This window comes from Paroedura picta, chromosome 6, assembly GCF_049243985.1.
Source record: "Paroedura picta isolate Pp20150507F chromosome 6, Ppicta_v3.0, whole genome shotgun sequence".
Taxonomy (NCBI): domain Eukaryota; kingdom Metazoa; phylum Chordata; class Lepidosauria; order Squamata; family Gekkonidae; genus Paroedura; species Paroedura picta.
The window spans coordinates 53485886-53504659 of record NC_135374.1 but is presented as its reverse complement, the minus strand read 5'-3'; the positions used below and the strand labels follow the sequence as shown (position 1 = coordinate 53504659).

Sequence of the window (18774 nt, the reverse complement as noted above, 5' to 3'; positions counted from 1 at the left end):
CTTTATGAGACAGAATATTATAGTTATCATCTAAATACAAGCATGAAACATTGTATCAAGCCAAAAGTAAACTACATTGCATGCTTCATGTAACAATTTTGAATGAAATTTGGTTATCGAAAAAGTTTACAGTAAAATACTTCTGGATAAATTGGTTTCCCTTATTCATCTCTTCTCAATGAAACCTTTCCGAAAGGTTCTGTATTTAAAACTCCTCTCCCCAGGCTTATATTTTATCATGCTTTACAGTTAGCATAAAAAAATATATCAGTTTCTTACATAAGTTCATACAGTATTGTGAATATTTCATTTTCTACATAACAGAAAAAAAGAAAAAAAATAGTTGCCTGGTTTATTTTATTATTTATATTTTACTTACGAAAGATTTCCAAAACAACAGTGGCTTCTAGTGTTCGTCCTCTAGAATCTGTAGCTTGACACCTGTATATTCCAGCATCTTCCACATTTGCATTGTAAATGGTTAGCCGTGATCTAACACCTTCTTTCTGAACCAGTATTCTTTGACTGGAAATGATCTTTTCTCCTTGAGGATTATACCAATCTATACTCTCAGCCTCACCAATCACTAAAAGGAATGATACAAACACATACATGTAATAATGGTTATAATATAATAATGATTATAATATAAATTTTCATCCAATGGCTAACTTGTCCTAGCTATAAATAAGTTTCAGAATAATTTAATATTTTGAGGCAATATGGCATTTTAGCTCTAAGTTCAATAACAGAGTTCCTTCATCTATAACAGGGCTTTTATGAGGCTCAAACATATGATACCAACAGTACAGCCTGAAACAGAATTACCGTATTTGCCGGCGTATAAGATGACCCCCCAACATTTCTACTCAAAATACAGTACTATGGGCCACTATGGGCAGCTATGTCTATCCCAACTGAAGTGCACCCGGCGTGTAAGACGACCCCCCCACTTGGAGCCATGTTTTTCAGGGGGGAAAAGTAGTCTTATACGCCAGCAAATACTGTACATCCTTCTAAACCCATTGAATGTTTAGGATTGTACTGCAAATTGATTAACAGAGTTACTAAAAGTACACATACTGCAAAACAATGGTGGTAGAAAAATCTGCTGCTGTCCCTATGATACTATTCTATATGGAGATTCTGGAATCATCATCATAAAGGAAACAGCTGTTTGGAAGCCTTGCATGTAATTCAGGAAAAAAACATATCTATAAAATGTATTTATTTTTATTGAAATTTCACCTTGCTAGTTTTATTGTTGATTCTCCCATGCAAATGAGAATTGATGTGTTCTTAGGCTAGGTAAAAGGATACACTCTAAGTGGCTAGGAGTCAGGACTCATGAATCCAGTTGAATATTGCTTCTGCTTACTGACATTCGGTAAATGGAAGATTTGGGAGGGTAAATGTTTTCTCCATGCAGAGTATCAGCACTCATCATGTACAGGAAGGTAAACCTATGGAATATCCTGACTCATAAAACAAAAGAACAACTCTACATTCTTTTGAAGAATATAAATGGTTTTATTTAATGAATGTTGATACATGAATCTAAATACAGAAGCATGAGGAAGAAAGAAATCAATCTTTTCCAATACATTCATAAAATTTAATAAAGGGAATTTGCTCTGGCTCTATGAACATATAAGGCCATTTTCAAACATGACAGAAACAATCCAGGAAGAGAAAACAAAGCCCTCTACTTTTTTCTCTTTGTCCCTTCCAAATATAGAAGACTTGAGAAATGGTTCCTGGACATACTCCCTGACAATTGGCTTATATATAATACAATAATGTCAATTAAGTAAATGCTTTCACGTTTTTATTTCAAAGAAAAGAAACATATATAGACTAGAAAATAAGCCCGCTGTAATCCAAATACAGCGGGCTCTAGGGAGGCTGTGGAGGTGGAGGTGCCAGCGGGGCCAGAGCACCGAGGCCAGGTGTTGGCCATCTGGGGAGGTGGCAGCGAGTAATCCTGGCCCGCCCCCCGGCCCGTGGCTTACCGGAGTGCGTGTGCAAGGCAGGAAGTGGAGGCAGCCGGGCTGGAGGGCAGGAGAGAGCTGGTTACTGGAGTCTGGAGCCGCTCAGGGCAGCCCGTTGTTGGTGGCGGCCGCGGCCGCGCATCGAGCCGCACCCGGCTCGGATCGGGCCGCGCCCGGAAGCCACACCCGCGGATCGGGCCGCACCCGGAAGCCACGCCCGCGGATCGGGCCGCGGCCGGAAGCCACGCCCGCGGCCGGAAGCCACGCCCGCGGATCGGGCCACGCCCGCGAGCCACGCCTGCGGATCGGGCCGCGCGGGCGCAGCCCGGCCCTGATTCCCTCTCCCCGCCCTCTCGCAGTAAGTAGCTTCCCGGGCCGCAAGCTTGCGGCCTGGGAAGTTTTTTACTGCGGGGGGGGGCGGGGAGAGGGAGCTGCGGTCCGGCGCCACGGCCTTCGCGACCCGGCGCCGGGCCGCAGCCCGCAAGTTGGGGACCACTGCTATAGACGGCGAGCCAGGTAATGTTGCTTTTCGGTTTTTTTTTTTTTTTTTTTTTATGTCGGTGTCTCCCCGGAGGTTTCCATTGCGGCCATGCTGCTTAATGCGAGGCGCGCTAAGGAATGGGGCTTTTCGTCTGTTTTTTTTTTTTTTTAAGTCGGTGTCTCCCCGGAGGTTTCCTTAGCAGCCATACGGGCTGGGAGCCCCCAGGCCGGCGGCTTAATGCGAGGCGCGCTAAGGAATGGGGCTTTTCGTCTGTTGTTTTTTTTTTTATGTTGGTGTTTCCCCGAAGGTTTCTGTTGGGGCCATGCGGGCTGGCCTCTCGGGGCGTCAGGCCGGGCGCTCCCTAGCGGCTGGCCTTTTTTTTTTTTTTATGTTGGTGTTTCCCCGGAGGTCTCCTTAGCGGCCATGTGGGCTGGGAGCCCCCAGGCCGGCTGCTTAATGCAAGGCGCGCCAGGGAATGGCGCTTTTCGTCTGTTTATTTTTCTTTTTATGTTGGTGTTTACCCGGAGGTTTCTGTTGTGGCCATGTGGGCTGGCCTCTTGGGGCGTCAGGCCGGCGGCAAAGAAGCAACTGCGAGCCGCGCTGCGCGCGGCTCGCAATTGCTCGGGGCTGGGAATCGGAGGGACCAATCGGCAGGCGCTTCGCGCCTGCCGATTGATCCCTCCAATTGTCTGTCCGGAGGAAGGGTCCAATCCGGACCCTTCCTCATCCCGGACACATCCCGCCTCAGAACGCCTTACCGTTTTATTTAGTCCGTGGCGCCCGTGGCGCCACGGGCGGTGTTAAGATTGAATTCATCTTTCAAGTTAAAATATGAAACAACCTTACAAATCAAAAACCTGAATCAAACGGACTAAATATTTTTCAGCACCAAATTTGTCCAGGATCATTTATAATTTTCTTAGTACTTTTAAAATGTATTTTTGGTAATCATTTTTAATAATATATTATACATTAAAATAGAATTAGCTGGAATAAATATTAATTAAATTATTATATGTAATGAAGTCAGCACTATTTTGATCCTGTGCATTCTAGACTTCATAATGTATCAAAGAATTCTGTAAGGAATACTTCCATGTCTTCTAGATGTGCTACAGCAACAAAACAAAATTTGAGTCATACAAGAGCGCACTCAGGAAAGCTGGAGCATAACTAGGCAATTAGTATCACATTGGAATTTTATGCACTGGTGTTTCCCTCCACTTTCACCATGTATACCCATTGCTGCTGTTGTTTTTACTCCATTCTGCATGTCACTTTGCTTACACTGTGGATGTATGTCAGACTGATTATATACAGGGAGAAAAGGCTGGACAGGTGCTTGCATGGCAGCAGAGCTAATCCCCACTTATGAACAATGTCACTGATGGACCATAAGGGACAGAAAACACCCTGTTTGGCTTTTTGGTTCTGCAGAGCTGAATGAGAGACTTTTTAAAACTTCCACAAAGGTGGAATTTCATGACACCCTTGTGGAAATAACTTCCTGCCCCTCCCCAACATCACAGCAAAGTGTGGTGGAACCTTTCAACCCAGGAATCATGTGTGTGTGCACACAACTCCAAGGCAGACCATGTGTGCCGGGGAAAATCTTCCCCCATTGGCATCCAAAGACGTAGAGGGACATGCTGCCCCAATGCAATAAACTGGCAACTGCCCATTAAGGCTGCTGCCATGCATAAAATGTCTCAGGTTTTCTTTCTTCTTCTTTCATAGATTTTGCTCCCTCCAGCTCTCAGTTTGTTTTCTGTTTGCTGCTAATCTGTATGGGTTTTTTTGAGGGTGTTATTGTGCCTCCCCCCCCCCCCCCTTATTTCACTCCCAGGGAGAAGGCTACTCCCCCACCAGTCATACTGTGCAGCTTAGCAGGCCTTTCCTTATTGGGCAGTTTGGGGTACAGTAAAAAATAAAAAAATAATATTATTCCAGCTTCATTCACAGTCATGTACCCATCTTGCTGAATGTTTAGTGTTTCTCCAGCCAAATGGTGGTGGTGCCAGCCTGATGCCTCACTCCTGGCTCAGTCACTCACCTAGGTGTAACAGATGAAAAGAAAGTTGATGAAACAGCTATATACAAACAGAATCTTCTGTATTCTTAAAGAAGTAAATCAAAGCCAAAACAAGATCTAGTAATCCAATAAAGTTAATTATTGGATCTCATTTTGGCTTTGACTTTGTTCTTTAAGAATAAAGAAGATTCTCTGTTTGTTTACAAATGTTTCATCAGCTTTCATTTATGACTCTTGTTGGCTGGTTGGCTAGTCTTTGTTTTTTGTTTTGTTTTTTTTACTACTGCTAATATGAGTGCAGAAGGCTGCCACTGTGGAGCTCTGCCTTGCTTCTGAAGTAAAGCACCTGGAACCACTTCTTTCTGAGTGTCTGTATGGGCATGTGTTGTCGTAGGGGTGGTAGGCAGGCAGGTGAGAGTTGGCAAGCCCTGCTTGCTAGAGAAATCGAGGTGCTCAGCTATGGCCAGTCCCACCACTGCAGGGGCAAAAATATGTTCCCCAAAGCATTCCTTGGCCATGCCAGTTTCAGAACTTCTGTAATCCCACTGGTCCAATTCATATCACTGACACAGCCATCAGGTACAGTCTCATTTGTGTCTCTTCCTCCAGGTGTTGGCACAGGTGTTACTTTTTTAATATAACTTATTTTATATAAAGATAAACAGTATCCAACAACACCTGATGAGGAGCTCCCTCCTGCACTATTTGTGTGTGTATGTGTATGTGTGTGTGTGGATTACATTAGTAATGTGTTGAAATCTTTAAATGCTTAGCTGTACTGAAAGTAAGAGAAACACTAAACATTCAGCAAGGTGGCTATGCAGCAATCAATGTATCTAAAATAATCTCTGTTTACAATTTCAAATAGCACACCCTTTCCAAAACTGACCAACAAGGGAAGACCCACCATATGGCACAAAGGGGGTGAACAGTGCTGCAACAATATCCACGTTTTCTCATTGGGGTAAAGAACACATACTCTGCAATTCCCAAAAGAAAATTAGATTTTTTTAAAGGTGCAGAATGCAGACACAGTCTTCAAATTAAAAGAACAGCAACTTTTCCAATAATTGAAAATGAGTTCTGAATACAGAAAGGGTCATGCTTGAAGAAGAAACTCCATATTAACCAACTTGCCTAAACCAATCATACTTAATCTGTGGTTTATAGAGGGCTTCATTCTCAATTGGGATTTGTCAAAAGAGCCACATGAGAGGCATGTGCCCTTTGCACCATCTGTAAACCGCCCGTGGCGCCGCGGGCGCCACGGACTAAATAAGACAGTAAGAGGTTCTGGGGCGGGATGTGTCCGGGATGAGGAAGGGTCCAGATTGGACCCTTCCTCATGACAGACAATCAGAGGGACCAATCGGCAGGCGCGAAGCGCCTGCCGATTGGTCCCTCTGATTCCCGCTGCCAGCAACTGCGAGCCACGCGAAGCGCGGCTCGCAGTTGCTCCTTTGCTGCTGGCCTGAAGCAGCGTCAGGCCAGGGAAAGGCTCCAGAGAGCCTCGGGTGGGGGGGTGGCCGGGCCCGCCTTTCCCTGGACGCAGGAGCGGCTTCGCAGCGTCGTAGACGCTGCAAAGCCGTTCCTGCGGCCGGGGAAAGGCTCCAGAGAGCCTCGGCTGGGGGGGTGGCCGGGCCCGCCTTTCCCCGGACGCAGGAGCGGCTTCGCAGCGTCGTAGACGCTGCAAAGCCGTTCCTGCGGCCGGGGAAAGGCTCCAGAGAGCCTTGGTGGGGGGGTGGCCGGGCCCGCCTTTCCCCGGACGCAGGAGCGGCTTCGCAGCGTCGTAGATGCTGCGAAGCCGTTCCTGCGGCCGGGGAAAGGCTCCAGAGAGCCTCGGGTGGGGGGGTGGCTGGGCCCGCCTTCGGCTTCCGGTGGGGGGGTGGCCCGGCCGGCCTTCTCCTGGGAACTGCGATGGCCGAAGACCAGCAGACAGCAACCAGGACCAGCGCAAGGTTGGTAAGTGGACCTGGGGTTCTGACTGGCCTTGGGAGGGAGGACCGCGGCGCTGCTTCTCGGGGGGGGGGGTTCTGAGAGAGGGGGTGGGTGGGTGGCTGAGAGTGTGTCCCTTACCCTGCCCCCTTCTCCCCTTTCAAACCCCCTCCAAAGACTGCAGGTATTCCCCCCCCCAAACCCACACTCACTGCTAGTGCCCATTGCATTTAGAACTGCAATGGGCTTGATTACTAGTCCCAACATAAACCTAATAGCAAATTTAACTATTCTTATTGAATACATGACTATAAATATACCTAAATAAATTTTCAATGCAAAACAAATACATTCCACAACTCTTGTATGCAAACTAAATTAGAAGAGCTGGAAGTGGCATGTGAAAAAGCTCTGGAGCCACAGGAATCAATAGAGCAGTTATGGATGTACATTGTTCAAGTGTTTTCTAAAACTGACTTTCCAACACTTCATAAAGCATTCATAGAACAAGTGTAGAGGATTATAAATATAAATATAAATATAAATATAAATATAAATATAAATATAAATATAAATATAAATATAAATATAAATATAAATATAAATATAAATATAAATATAAATATAAATATAAATATAAATATAAATATGTATGTGTGTGTGTGTGTGTGTGTGTGTGTGTGTGTGTGTGTGTATATATATATATATATATATATAATTATTATATTTATATACCGCCCTCCCCGAAGGCTCAGGGCTGTTTACATAAAACGTCTAAACAATACATGAAACAATCCATAGCATATAAATAACTATAACAATAGTATTAATAACTGATAATTATAACATTGCAACAGTGCAAACAGGTCCAGAGTGCATTAATGGAGTTCTGGGAGGGAGGTAGCAGGGGCCCTTCAGACGTTGTTGGTTATGCCTGGTGGAAGAGCGACTTTTTGCAGGCCCTGCAAAACTGTTTTAGCTCTGTCAGGGCCCTGATCTCCTCCAGGAGCTCATTCCGCCAGGTGGGAGCCAGGATAGAGAATGCTCTGGCCCTGGTTGGGGCCAGGCGGGCATCTTTAGGGCCAGGGGCCATTAGCTGGTTGGTGGTGGCGGAGCGAAGAGCTCTTTGAGGGGCATAGGCCCCTTACAAAGAAATCACAATGGACATTTATTTAGTTTTTTAATTTAATATATGTTACGTGTGTAATATAGCCAGGAGATTTGAAGATCATCTGATTGCCAGGCTTTGCCCTGGTATTCCTTGGACGTCTCCCTTCCAAGCGGGAGCCAAAGCTGACCCTGCTCAGCTTCCAAGATCTGATGCAATTAGGCTGGGCTGTTCAGTTTGAGTCCATCACAATGGACTGGAATCACCGCAAGCAAACCTGAACTGCAAAAAGCAAGTTACTGCCACCTCTGCTCTTCCTATTGTAATTGTATCACACACATGTCTAAAGCTGTCAAGCCGCACCACTGGATGAAATTATCATGAACATGTCTCCAACAAATGAACCCTTCATTTGGGACCTGGACCTGTCCTTGGCCTATCAGCCTGATTCTACTTTCATCAACATAGATCTATAAGAAGTAGCCATGAGGTCTACTGAAAACTCAGTTCCGTGGGCCTCTGCAGTATGATCTGGCTAGTCCAGGAGTGCTGGGTAATCAAATGATCAGTCATCAAATAAATAAATAATGGCCCACACACTCAGCATTCTTTAACAACCATGTTAGCTTCACTCCAAATTTTCCAAATTCAACAGCACTTCTAAGAACAACATTTTCAGCAGACAATTTTTTTTTTTAGTAAATCTGACTCTGTCAGATACACCCGACCAAGCAAGCTGTAGCTGTGACTTACATCATGGAAATCTTGTTGGTTGGACTAAACTTCTATCCTACCACTACAGACTGACACGGCTACTGACCTGAAGCAAGCCTTTTAATAGATGCAAAGATGGGAATTTTGACTAGGTTTTTTCCACTCTATCATAGTGATATATATATATATATATATATATATATATATATATATATATATATATATATATATATATATATAATTTAGAAGAAAATGTAAATGTACATTTCTCTATGACAAGTTGCTATTAAACCCTCATGAGTGGTACAATGGAATAGGTAGCAACCATGCTACAGTCACCATTTCTCTTCATCTGAATCCTTAATTGCCATGTTGGAACTGAAAGAACAAAAGACCAGGGCCATTACTCAGAAGACCTACCTATAACTGACAAATATTAGCTTCCACTCTCCCCACACCATTTACAGGAGGGCTAATTCAATTCAGTGTGAACAATTCCCTCCCCTCCCCTTTCGTACTGGGCGTTTCGACTCCTTAAATATGCTGATTTCATTACCTGCGATGACATTTTTACTTTTAATAGATGCAAAGATGGGAATTTTGACTAGGTGTTTTCCCCTATATCATAGTGATTAATGACAAAAAATGTTCATATATGATTTTAAATTCAATTTTAGGTTGTTCTTAAAAATGTATGTAGTGAAAATACAGCAATCAATGAAGAACATTTGTCTTCTCTGCCCCCTTTATCCAAGTAGCCTGCATCTTGGATTTTTTTTCTTTGCTTCCATACAACTTCCCCCACAGAATGCCCTAGTCACAATCCCACAAAGCTTTATAATCCTCATTGTACATATATTGACCTAGAGCTCTTTTGTCTGCATGTGCACAGATCTTGCTGAGAAAAACAAATCCCTTCAGGAGATCTCTGAGGCTGTTATACAACTCCAAATTACACTTGATAATAAAAATAGATAAGAAAAAGTCAGAAAGCAAAAATACTGAGGGGAAAAAATTAATAGCATGGGTAGACAGAAAAAATAATGAGAAGAAAATGTGAATGGAGCTGTTTGTGTAACAGGATTCAGAGGGATGGAAGGTTATTGGGAAAAAAATCAAAGTGGAGAAAGGATGGAGGGAGAGGGCTTAGGGAAGGCTTAAACTCATGCTGATCATGTGATCAACAATGACTTGCATGCTTTCAGCTCCAAGCCTCTGACAATAATATTGGTTATCAGTGATGGTTTGTGGCACATAATATATTTGCAACCCCAAGCTACCAGTAGCAATCAGCTGTCATTCCGTGCCATGCAGTATGGGGCTAGAGGCTTGTAAGGGAAAGTAAAAAAAGATATATCCATACCTTCATATATATTATGAAGGTATATTATGCACAACTAAGCAAGGCATTTTCAACAAATGTATTTAAACACATTGAAATTAAATATATATACCTGTACACGTGAAGAATTTGGATACACCCACACTGACTTCTGCTTTACTGAGGGAAATTGATACTTGTAGTAGTGCTGTAAAATATAAGGGAGATAAATTGTAAAGCCCATTATATATTAGTTAAAATTAAGAAGCTTCCTACATGCTCAACCACCATATAACCTTCTTTCTAGAAACTGGACTCCCAATAGGGAAATAATAGGCTGTCCTCAGTCTTGGTTTTGTGGATTAATTCAAAGTAGAGGAATTATAGGTGACAGTTTAGAAACCTTGGTAAGGGATCAGAGGTTCACACATTAATAAAAATAAGACATAGACATCCTGTTTGCTCTGCTCTTCTTCATATCTGTTTTTATGAATTCCATAACTAAAGACAATAAACCCAGTATCTGTCTAATCTCACAGAGTTACTAAACAAAATGCACAATGATCTTCAGTTTTTATTGTTCATAAAACATGACAATGGATCTTTCCATGTAGACAATGCATGGTAGATGAAATAATTAGAAAGCTTTTATCTCTAGCCAGCCATAGATTTAGTATTACACTTTTCAAAATTTCAAAGCACCTTTGAAAGAAAGAGAGTATTTGAAGGACACCATGTGTTAAAATAGAAGAGTGTTATGTCCCATGTCAGTCTGTCCCAAGAACTCCCATCCTAGAAGTGCAGTATTCCTGGCCACCCCTCCCTCTGGTGATTCTTTGTGTTTGGCCTGTACTTCCAACAAAGGCAGGGTTTTTAATAGGCAGAGCCCCTTATCTCAGTGTTCCGCTCAAACAGTCCTTTTCTGGGAGCGTTTTTTTCCTGCACAGTATTGGGGCCGGGGGGCCAAGCTTGTATACATCCTAGTTCACCTTTGTACCATGCCTTCTACAATCCCTGGTTAGCTACATTCCATTTGCCTGGGATATTGCTCTGTTGGTTCCGAGGGGGAACTCTGGACTACATGCCATGGGTCGTGACAGCTTGTCAACCAATGTCACCCATTCTCCTGATCAAAGACTTGTTGGAGAAGTTGGAGGGGAGGGACAAGGTGTATACCAAGCTTGACCTGCAGGATGCATACTTCAAGGTTGCTGGACACTTTGGTTTCAGGAAAACTTTGTTTGGTCCAGAAGCAGTTCTGGTGGCCCCACCTTCATAGGGATGTGAGGGGATGCCTGGTCTGCGTCATGACTAAAGCCCATTATGCACGGAGTGGAAGGTCCATATTCAGGGTGGAATGGCGGTGGCTAAAATCACCAATTATGCACGCTGCAGGCGGCAACCGGGTGCAGAGTCAACGTATGCCGCCAAAAAAGCCGTTTAGCGAGATGTGGAAGAAAGTGGAGCTTCCCGGGACCAGGGCGCGGCTCCGGAGTATCCGCGTGCATAATCAGATATTCTGGGTTTTGCCGCCATTGTGTTCCATCCCATGCATAAGTGGTTTGCTTCGCTTCTTCCTCCTCCGCGTTCTCCATGCCGCCATTTCAGCGGCCGTGCATAATAGGCCTAAGTGGGGGGCAGGAAAGCCTCCTGATCTCCTGAAACCTCTGGAGACTCCTCAGCATATCCACAGACTTTATCACAGAACTCCCACCCAGCAATGGAAAATCAGCAATCCAGGTAGTGGTAGACCTCTTTTGAAATAGGCTGACAATGTGCCATAAACCTCTCTTCCCACTGCCTAACACCATGCAGAGTTTTTTGTGCAGCACATCTTCCATCTTCACTCTTTCCCTGATAAAACAATCGGTAACACAGGACCCAATTTGCTGCTAAATTTTGGCAGGACCTTTTCAAACTGGCAGGGTTGATAAAGAGCTCAGCTCCGCATATGGGCTGCTGAGCCATGGGCAGACTGAAAAGAACAACCAGATCCTGGAGCAGTATCTTTGCTGTTTTATTAACTAATAGCAGGATAATTAGATATTGGTGCTCCCTCTGACTGAGTATGTGCACAATGCCCCCCACCAGGGCACCCTTTGGGATCATCTCCCTCTTTGGGATCATCTATGGGTATGCTCTGTGACCCTTCCACAAGTTTGGGTGGGCAGCTAATGTGCATGAATCAAGGGATGGGGTAGTGGAATCTTTAGAGGGAGCTAACGAGATATGGTCTGATCTGATGTGGTCCCCGGTACTGGGTTCAAGACAGGAAACATGGTATTCATCTCCTTGGCCATTTACACACTGGAGGTTTCATGCCAGGCTGTAGGCTGGAGTTTTAGTCATGGCAGGTTGCCCCACCTCTTCCTGCGGGGAGACCATTTGGCCCGGTGCACCTCATCTGCCCCTGATTTGTGCTCCTGCATGGGAGCTGGGGCAATGAAGTTCCCAGTGCGTAAACGGTCACCTCAAGAACCATTATTCCATGAAAAAGCTGAACTACCATTTTTTTAGGCCCTTCAAAATTTTGGACATGATCAATAAGGTCGCTGCACTGGTAGAATTACTTTCCTCCTTCCTGAAAGTCCACCTCATGTTTTATATTATCCTGACAAATGGCATCCTGACTCTCCCCCTCTGGTCATGGTGGGGAAGGGATAAGCATTATGAACTCTCTAACATGCTGGGCTCGAGGTACATCAGGGGGAGTCTACAGTAGTTGATTGCATGGAAGGGTCTTCCTGGGTGGACTGGTGGATGTGGAGGACATCTTTACTCCAAAACTGGTCAGCAGATTCTATGAGGCTTATCCTGACAAACCTTATCCCCAACCACCCTGAATTTGGGAACCCCGTGGGGTTCCCTTAAAAGTGGACAAGTGTCATGTCCCATGTCAATTTTGTCCCGTGGACTCCTGGTCTGATGGTACGATCCTCTGGTGATTCTTTGTTCTTTTGCTTACATTTCCCAGCTCACCATGCAGAGAGACATTACATTACACACTGCAATGTATATATAAATAATTTTTGTAGTGTGCAATGTAATGCCTAAGCTCTGCAGGATGAGCACTGTCAGGGCTGTGCCTAGCCCAAGATCACACAGCTGGATGCATGTGGAAGAGCAGGGAATCAAACCTGGCTTGCCAGATGAGAAACCATCATTATATGCCAGCTTGATGCAGTGACTAAGTGTGGTGGCTTCTCATCTGGTAAGCCAGGTTTGATTTCCTGCGCCTCCACCTGCCACCACCTGGGTGATCTTGGACTAGGCACAGCCTAATAATGCTGTTCTCACAGAACCATCCTGTCAGAGCTCTCTGTGTGTCATACTCACACATGTGCATATATTTACACACACACATGCAATTGAATTCTGCATTTTCACCCAAGAAAAAGAATGATGCAGAAACAATATTTCATACGGTTGGGCTCTTTCAAAGAAGCAAAACAGTTACTTTTGAAATATGATTCTTTATATCTGCATGTATCACATGTATCACACGTAGAATTTTGTTTCCTCTCCCTCCACTTTCTTTCTTGATTTGGGCTTGCATGAATATCAGAAAATATTAAGTCCATCTAGTTGCTAGAACTCCAGTGAACCAAAATAGATACTAATCTTAAATACTGCTTTGCATCTGTGGTGTTGGGACTAGAATATATATTAACACATCTAATTCTCAGTGTTGCCAAATCTATTGATATGTAAATCCAGCAATTGAGGAAATGATTCTTCAAGCAGCTGCTACATGAATACTTATCATGGATGCTTTAGGCTGATCCTGCATTTAGTAGGGGGTTGGACCAGATGGCCTGTATGGCCCCTTCCATTTCTATGATTCTATAGCAGATCTTTCTATAAATTTGAAAAAAAAAGTTCCATGTTTGCAGAAAAAAATGAAAACTTAAACGAATAGATTGTGGGTTAGAATAATAACATCACCAATAACTTTCAGAAACAAACGCCTCAGTCACCATTGCTAGGCATCCACAAGAATATTTCCAGCCTTTAAGCCTTGGTTTCTGTCAGGGGTAGCAGGTCTGTCCGGCCTGTTTTGGCTTTTGTATGAGGACTTATTTAGGACAGGCATGAGAGCAACTGTCAGGCAACTGATTAGCACATCACATGACTCACTAGGCTATCCTCCATCTTTGCTGTGTATTTGTAAAGTGTCAAGTTGCAGCCAACTTATGGTGACTTTTGCAAGGGGTTTCCAAGGCATGTGAGAAACAATGGTGGTCTGCCATTGCCTTTCTCTGCCTTTCTCTGCATTGCCTTTATTTGGATTTGCCATCCAAATACCAATCTGCTTTGCTTCTGAGAGCTGATGATATTTGGTTATCCCATGCCATCTTCCCTCCCATTGTTTTCTATGATGGGAGAAATCCATACTTTTTCCAAAGCAAAGAACAGCCACACACTAAATAGCAAGTAACTTCTCTTCAATCTTGCCTGTCAAGGGAAGAGGAATGCATCGGGAGAGGAAGATAATGGAGGTGAATCACTGGCTGCGTAGTTGGTGCCGGCAGGAGAGATTTGGTTTCTGGGACCATGGGATAGGCTTTCTTGAGGAAGGCCTACTAGCACCTGATGGACTGCACTTATCGAAACTGGGGAAGAATGTGTTTGGCAGGAACCTGGGGAGATTCATCAGGAGACCTTTAAACTAAAGCCACTAGGGGAAGGAGACGATCAACATAGGGAGTGTATGGAAGGAAAACGATCGGAGGCAGCCCAACCGGCAAGGCCAGCTCATAGGGAACCAAAAGTAAAAGGATTCAGTTGTCTTTATACTAACGCCCGAAGCATGGGCAATAAAAAGGAAGAGCTGGAACTTCTCATGCTGATGGAAATGTATGATCTAGTAGGCATCACAGAAACTTGGTGGAATGATTCTCATGACTGGAATGTAATGGTGGATGGATATGAACTGTTCAGAAAAAACAGAATAGATCGAAGAGGTGGAGGAGTGGCACTGTATGTGAGGAAAGGGCTTACCTGTCAGGAAATGCTAGTGAAGGAGAGCATATCTGCAGTGGAAAGCATCTGGGTGAAAATAAGCGAGGGGAAAACAAACAGTGTGGTGGTTGGTGTCTGCTACCGACCGCCTGACCAACGAGAGGATGTGGATGCTGCACTTTGTGAGCAGCTTGAGAAAATATCCAAACGGCAGGACCTTGTCATCATGGGTGACTTCAATTTCCCAGATGTGTGCTGGGAAACAAACTCTGCGAAGCGTCCTCAGTCATGCAAGTTTCTGACCTGCCTGGCTGACAATTTCATTTATCAAATGGTAGATGAACCCACAAGAGGTTCAGCCATACTGGACTTAATACTGACCAACAGGCAAGAGTTGGTGGATGAGGTGAAGGAGGTGGGGACCCTAGGGGGAAGTGACCATGTCCTCACAGAATTCCTTTTGAGATGGGGAGCCAAGGAAGCTTGTAGCCAGACGCGGATGTTGGATTTTCGTAGGGCAAACTTTAATAAACTCAGAGACATGATGAGTGTCATACCATGGACGAGAATGCTGGAAGGGAAGGGAGCATGTGAATTGTGGGCGCTACTCAAACAGGAGCTATTGCATGCTCAATCAATGACTATCCCAGAAAGACGAAAACACTGCAGGAGCTCTAAGAAGCCTATTTGGATGAACAGAGAACTTCAAGAGGAACTAAGAAAGAAAAGGAAAATGTTCAGGAAATGGAAGGAAGGACAGAGCTCTAAAGAAGAGTACATACAGGTTACTAGGCACTGTAGATCAATCATCAGAAAGGCCAAAGCTGAGAGTGAGCTAAGATTGGCCAGGGAAGCCCATTGTAACAAGAAAAGATTTTTCAGTTATGTGAGGAGCAAACGTAAAGTCAAGGAGGCAATAGGCCCACTGTTGGGTGCAGATGGACAAACTCTAACGAAAGATGCAGAGAAAGCAGAAAGGCTTAGTGCCTATTTTACATCAGTTTTTTCCCACAGGTCAAAGTGTTTAGGCACATCTAGAGATGGCTGTAGCCAAAGGATAGTGTCTGGGTGGCAGGTTAACATGGATAGAGAGGTTGTCGAGAGGCATTTAGCTGCACTGGATGAGTTCAAATCCCCTGGTCCAGATGAAATGCACCCGAGAGTACTCAAAGAACTTTCCAGAGAACTTGCACAGCCCTTGTCCATCATCTTTGGAACCTCTTTAAGGACTGGAGATGTCCCGGAGGACTGGAAAAGAGCAAACGTTATTCCGATCTACAAAAAAGGGAGGAAGGATGACCCAGGAAACTACAGACCAGTGAGTCTGACCTCTGTTGTGGGGAAGATAATGGAGCAGATATTAAAGGGAGCGATCTGCAAACATCTGGAGGACAATTTGGTGATCCAAGGAAGTCAGCATGGATTTGTCTCCAACAGGTCCTGCCAGACCAACCTAGTTTCTTTTTTTGACCAAGTAACAGGTTTGCTGGATCGGGGAAATTCGGTTGATGTCATTTACTTGGATTTTAGTAAAGCTTTTGACAAGGTTCCCCATGATGTTCTGATGGATAAGTTGAAGGACTGCAATCTGGATTTTCAGATAGTTAGGTGGATAGGGAATTGGTTAGAGAACCGCACTCAAAGAGTTGTTGTCAATGGTGTTTCATCAGACTGGAGAGAGGTGAGTAGCGAGGTACCTCAGGGCTCGGTGCTCGGCCCGGTACTTTTTAACATATTTATTAATGATCTAGATGAGGGGGTGGAGGGACTACTCATCAAGTTTGCAGATGACACCAAATTGGGAGGACTGGCAAATACTCCGGAAGATAGAGACAGAGTTCAACGAGATCTGAACACAATGGAAAAATGGGCAAATGAGAACAAGATACAATTCAATAAAGATAAGTGTAAAGTTCTGCATCTGGGTCAGAAAAATGAAAAGCATGCCTACTGGATGGGGGATACGCTTCTAGGTAGCACTGTGTGTGAACGAGACCTTGGGGTACTTGTGGATTGTAAACTAAACATGAGCAGGCAGTGTGATGCAGCGGTAAAAAAGGCAAATGCCATTTTGGGCTGTATCAACAGAGGCATCACATCAAAATCACAAGATGTCATAGTCCCATTGTATACGGCACTGGTCAGACCACACTTGGAGTACTGTGTGCAGTTCTGGAGGCCTCACTTCAAGAAGGACGTAGATAAAATTGAAAGGGTACAGAGGAGAGCGACGAAGATGATCTGGGGCCAAGGGACCAAGCCCTATGAAGATAGGTTGAGGGACTTGGGAATGTTCAGCCTGGAGAAAAGGAGGTTGAGAGGGGACATGATAGCCCTCTTTAAGTATTTGAAAGGTTGTCACTTGGAGGAGGGCAGGATGCTGTTTCTGCTGGCTGCAGAGGAGAGGACACGCAGTAATGGGTTTAAACTTCAAGTACAACGATATAGGCTAGATATCAGGAAAAAGTTTTTCACAGTCAGAGTAGTTCAGCAGTGGAATAGGCTGCCTAAGGAGGTGGTGAGCTCCCCCTCACTGGAAGTCTTCAAGCAAAGGTTGGATACACACTTTTCTTGGATGCTTTAGGATGCTTAGGGCTAATCCTGCATTGAGCAGGGGGTTGGACTAGATGGCCTGTATGGCCCCTTCCAACTCTATGATTCTATGATTCTATGATTCTAACTTCAGGCCAAGAGCATTCTTATAAGAGCAGAACCAATTATCCCATCAAAACCAAACAGAGAATCTCAGCAATACATTTGACAAGTCTAATACATGCAGTATTGAACCAGAGAATGCAAGATGAACTCATAAAAAAAATAACCATAGCACTTGAAAATCAGGTTGATTCAATGAAAGAAGCATTCATAGCTGGTAAACAGGGAATTAGTTTGCCCTTGTCCCACTTTAAATGGAACATGAGGGTGGATATACTGTGAACTGAATGCTGCCATCCAATGAGCAGGCAGGACAGAGAGGCTATATATTAATGGCTCTCCCTCATGATGCAACTTTTTGCTGCCAAGTGCTAATCCACCCTAAAATATCTTACATTTTTATTTGTGAAACTATTGTTTCAACAAAATGCAATTTATAGTGGGTGACCTCTTTAATGCCTATCCACAACAAAAATATATTTTCTGTACATGTATTGCAAGGAGAATTATAAAATTCATGTCTCCATGTGACAGTAAATAACAATACCCCTAGAAGCTTGTGTAATAATAAAGAGTTTCCAGTTTTGTTTAGATTGTGCAAATGGCCACATATGAAAAGTGTATCTACTGATTACAACAAACAATACTGTTGAGGTCATTATGTTTTTTTTCCATCTCACATATCTGGTGATCTGGTTCACCAATTAATATCCTAGTTTGTTAGCATGAACAGACACTGTATGTAACAGACACGTTTGAATTTTCCTCGACATCATTTAAGTAAGCTTAGTTTTTCCCCATCTGAGACTTGTTAGAAGTCATACAAAGTTCATACAAGCCCATGGGACCCTAGAGATGGATGCAGTATGAAAATGGTGATGCAATTATCTTATAATTGCATTTGAAGTAAAAATCCAAAAGCTGCCAATTATGTTGAGGTGTGCTTAAATTCCACTGAAATCAGTGATCATAAACACTCTGGACAAAGTCCAGACAAAAATTTTAAAATCCTATTAATTCCAGTGTGAAAATTGTACACATTATCTAGTTTCAATGATATCCAGTTGGTAATATGGTGAAATAAAGCTTCATCTCAAATATTTTCATTAAAAATTACAACTTTTCAATATAAATGTTGAATTTGCAATATGGGACTCAGAAGGCAAACTAAAGCTACATGCACTTTATTTTAATTGTAGTTGAAAGGTTGCCATACACGGTCAGGGCCCAGTGTACCTGAGGGACCACCTCCCTGCCTATGCCCCTCAAAGAGCTTTATGCTGGCTAATGATCCCTGGTCGTAAAGAAGCTCGCCTGGCCTCAACCAGGGCCAAGCCTTCTCTATTCTGGCCCCTCCCCAGTGGAATGAGCACCTGGAGGAAATCAGGGCCCTGATGGAGCTAAAACAGTTCCGCAGGGCCTGCAGAAGGGAGCTCTTTCACCAGGCATTTGGTTGAGACCGAGTTCATTATGTTTTTTTCCATCTCACATATCTGGTGATCTGGTTATTTATTATTTTTGCTGTTGTTGCAGTTATTTACATGTTTAAAAAACTAAGTATCATGTGTTGATTTT

At 43.8% G+C, this 18774-nt stretch overlaps 1 protein-coding gene across 8 annotated transcripts in view; it reads right to left on the bottom strand.

Annotated features, from left to right (window-relative positions):
• The window catches only part of NCAM2 (neural cell adhesion molecule 2), a 305171-nt gene that overhangs the window by 191801 nt on the left and 94596 nt on the right, over positions 1-18774 (bottom strand). For all 8 annotated transcript variants that reach the window (XM_077342446.1, XM_077342443.1, XM_077342444.1 and 5 more), the window contains exons 2-3: positions 9716-9790; positions 380-586 (exon numbers count right to left, since the gene is read on the bottom strand). In XM_077342446.1, coding sequence (XP_077198561.1) covers positions 380-586; positions 9716-9790 — 282 coding nt within the window. The remainder of the gene's footprint in view (positions 1-379; positions 587-9715; positions 9791-18774) is intronic.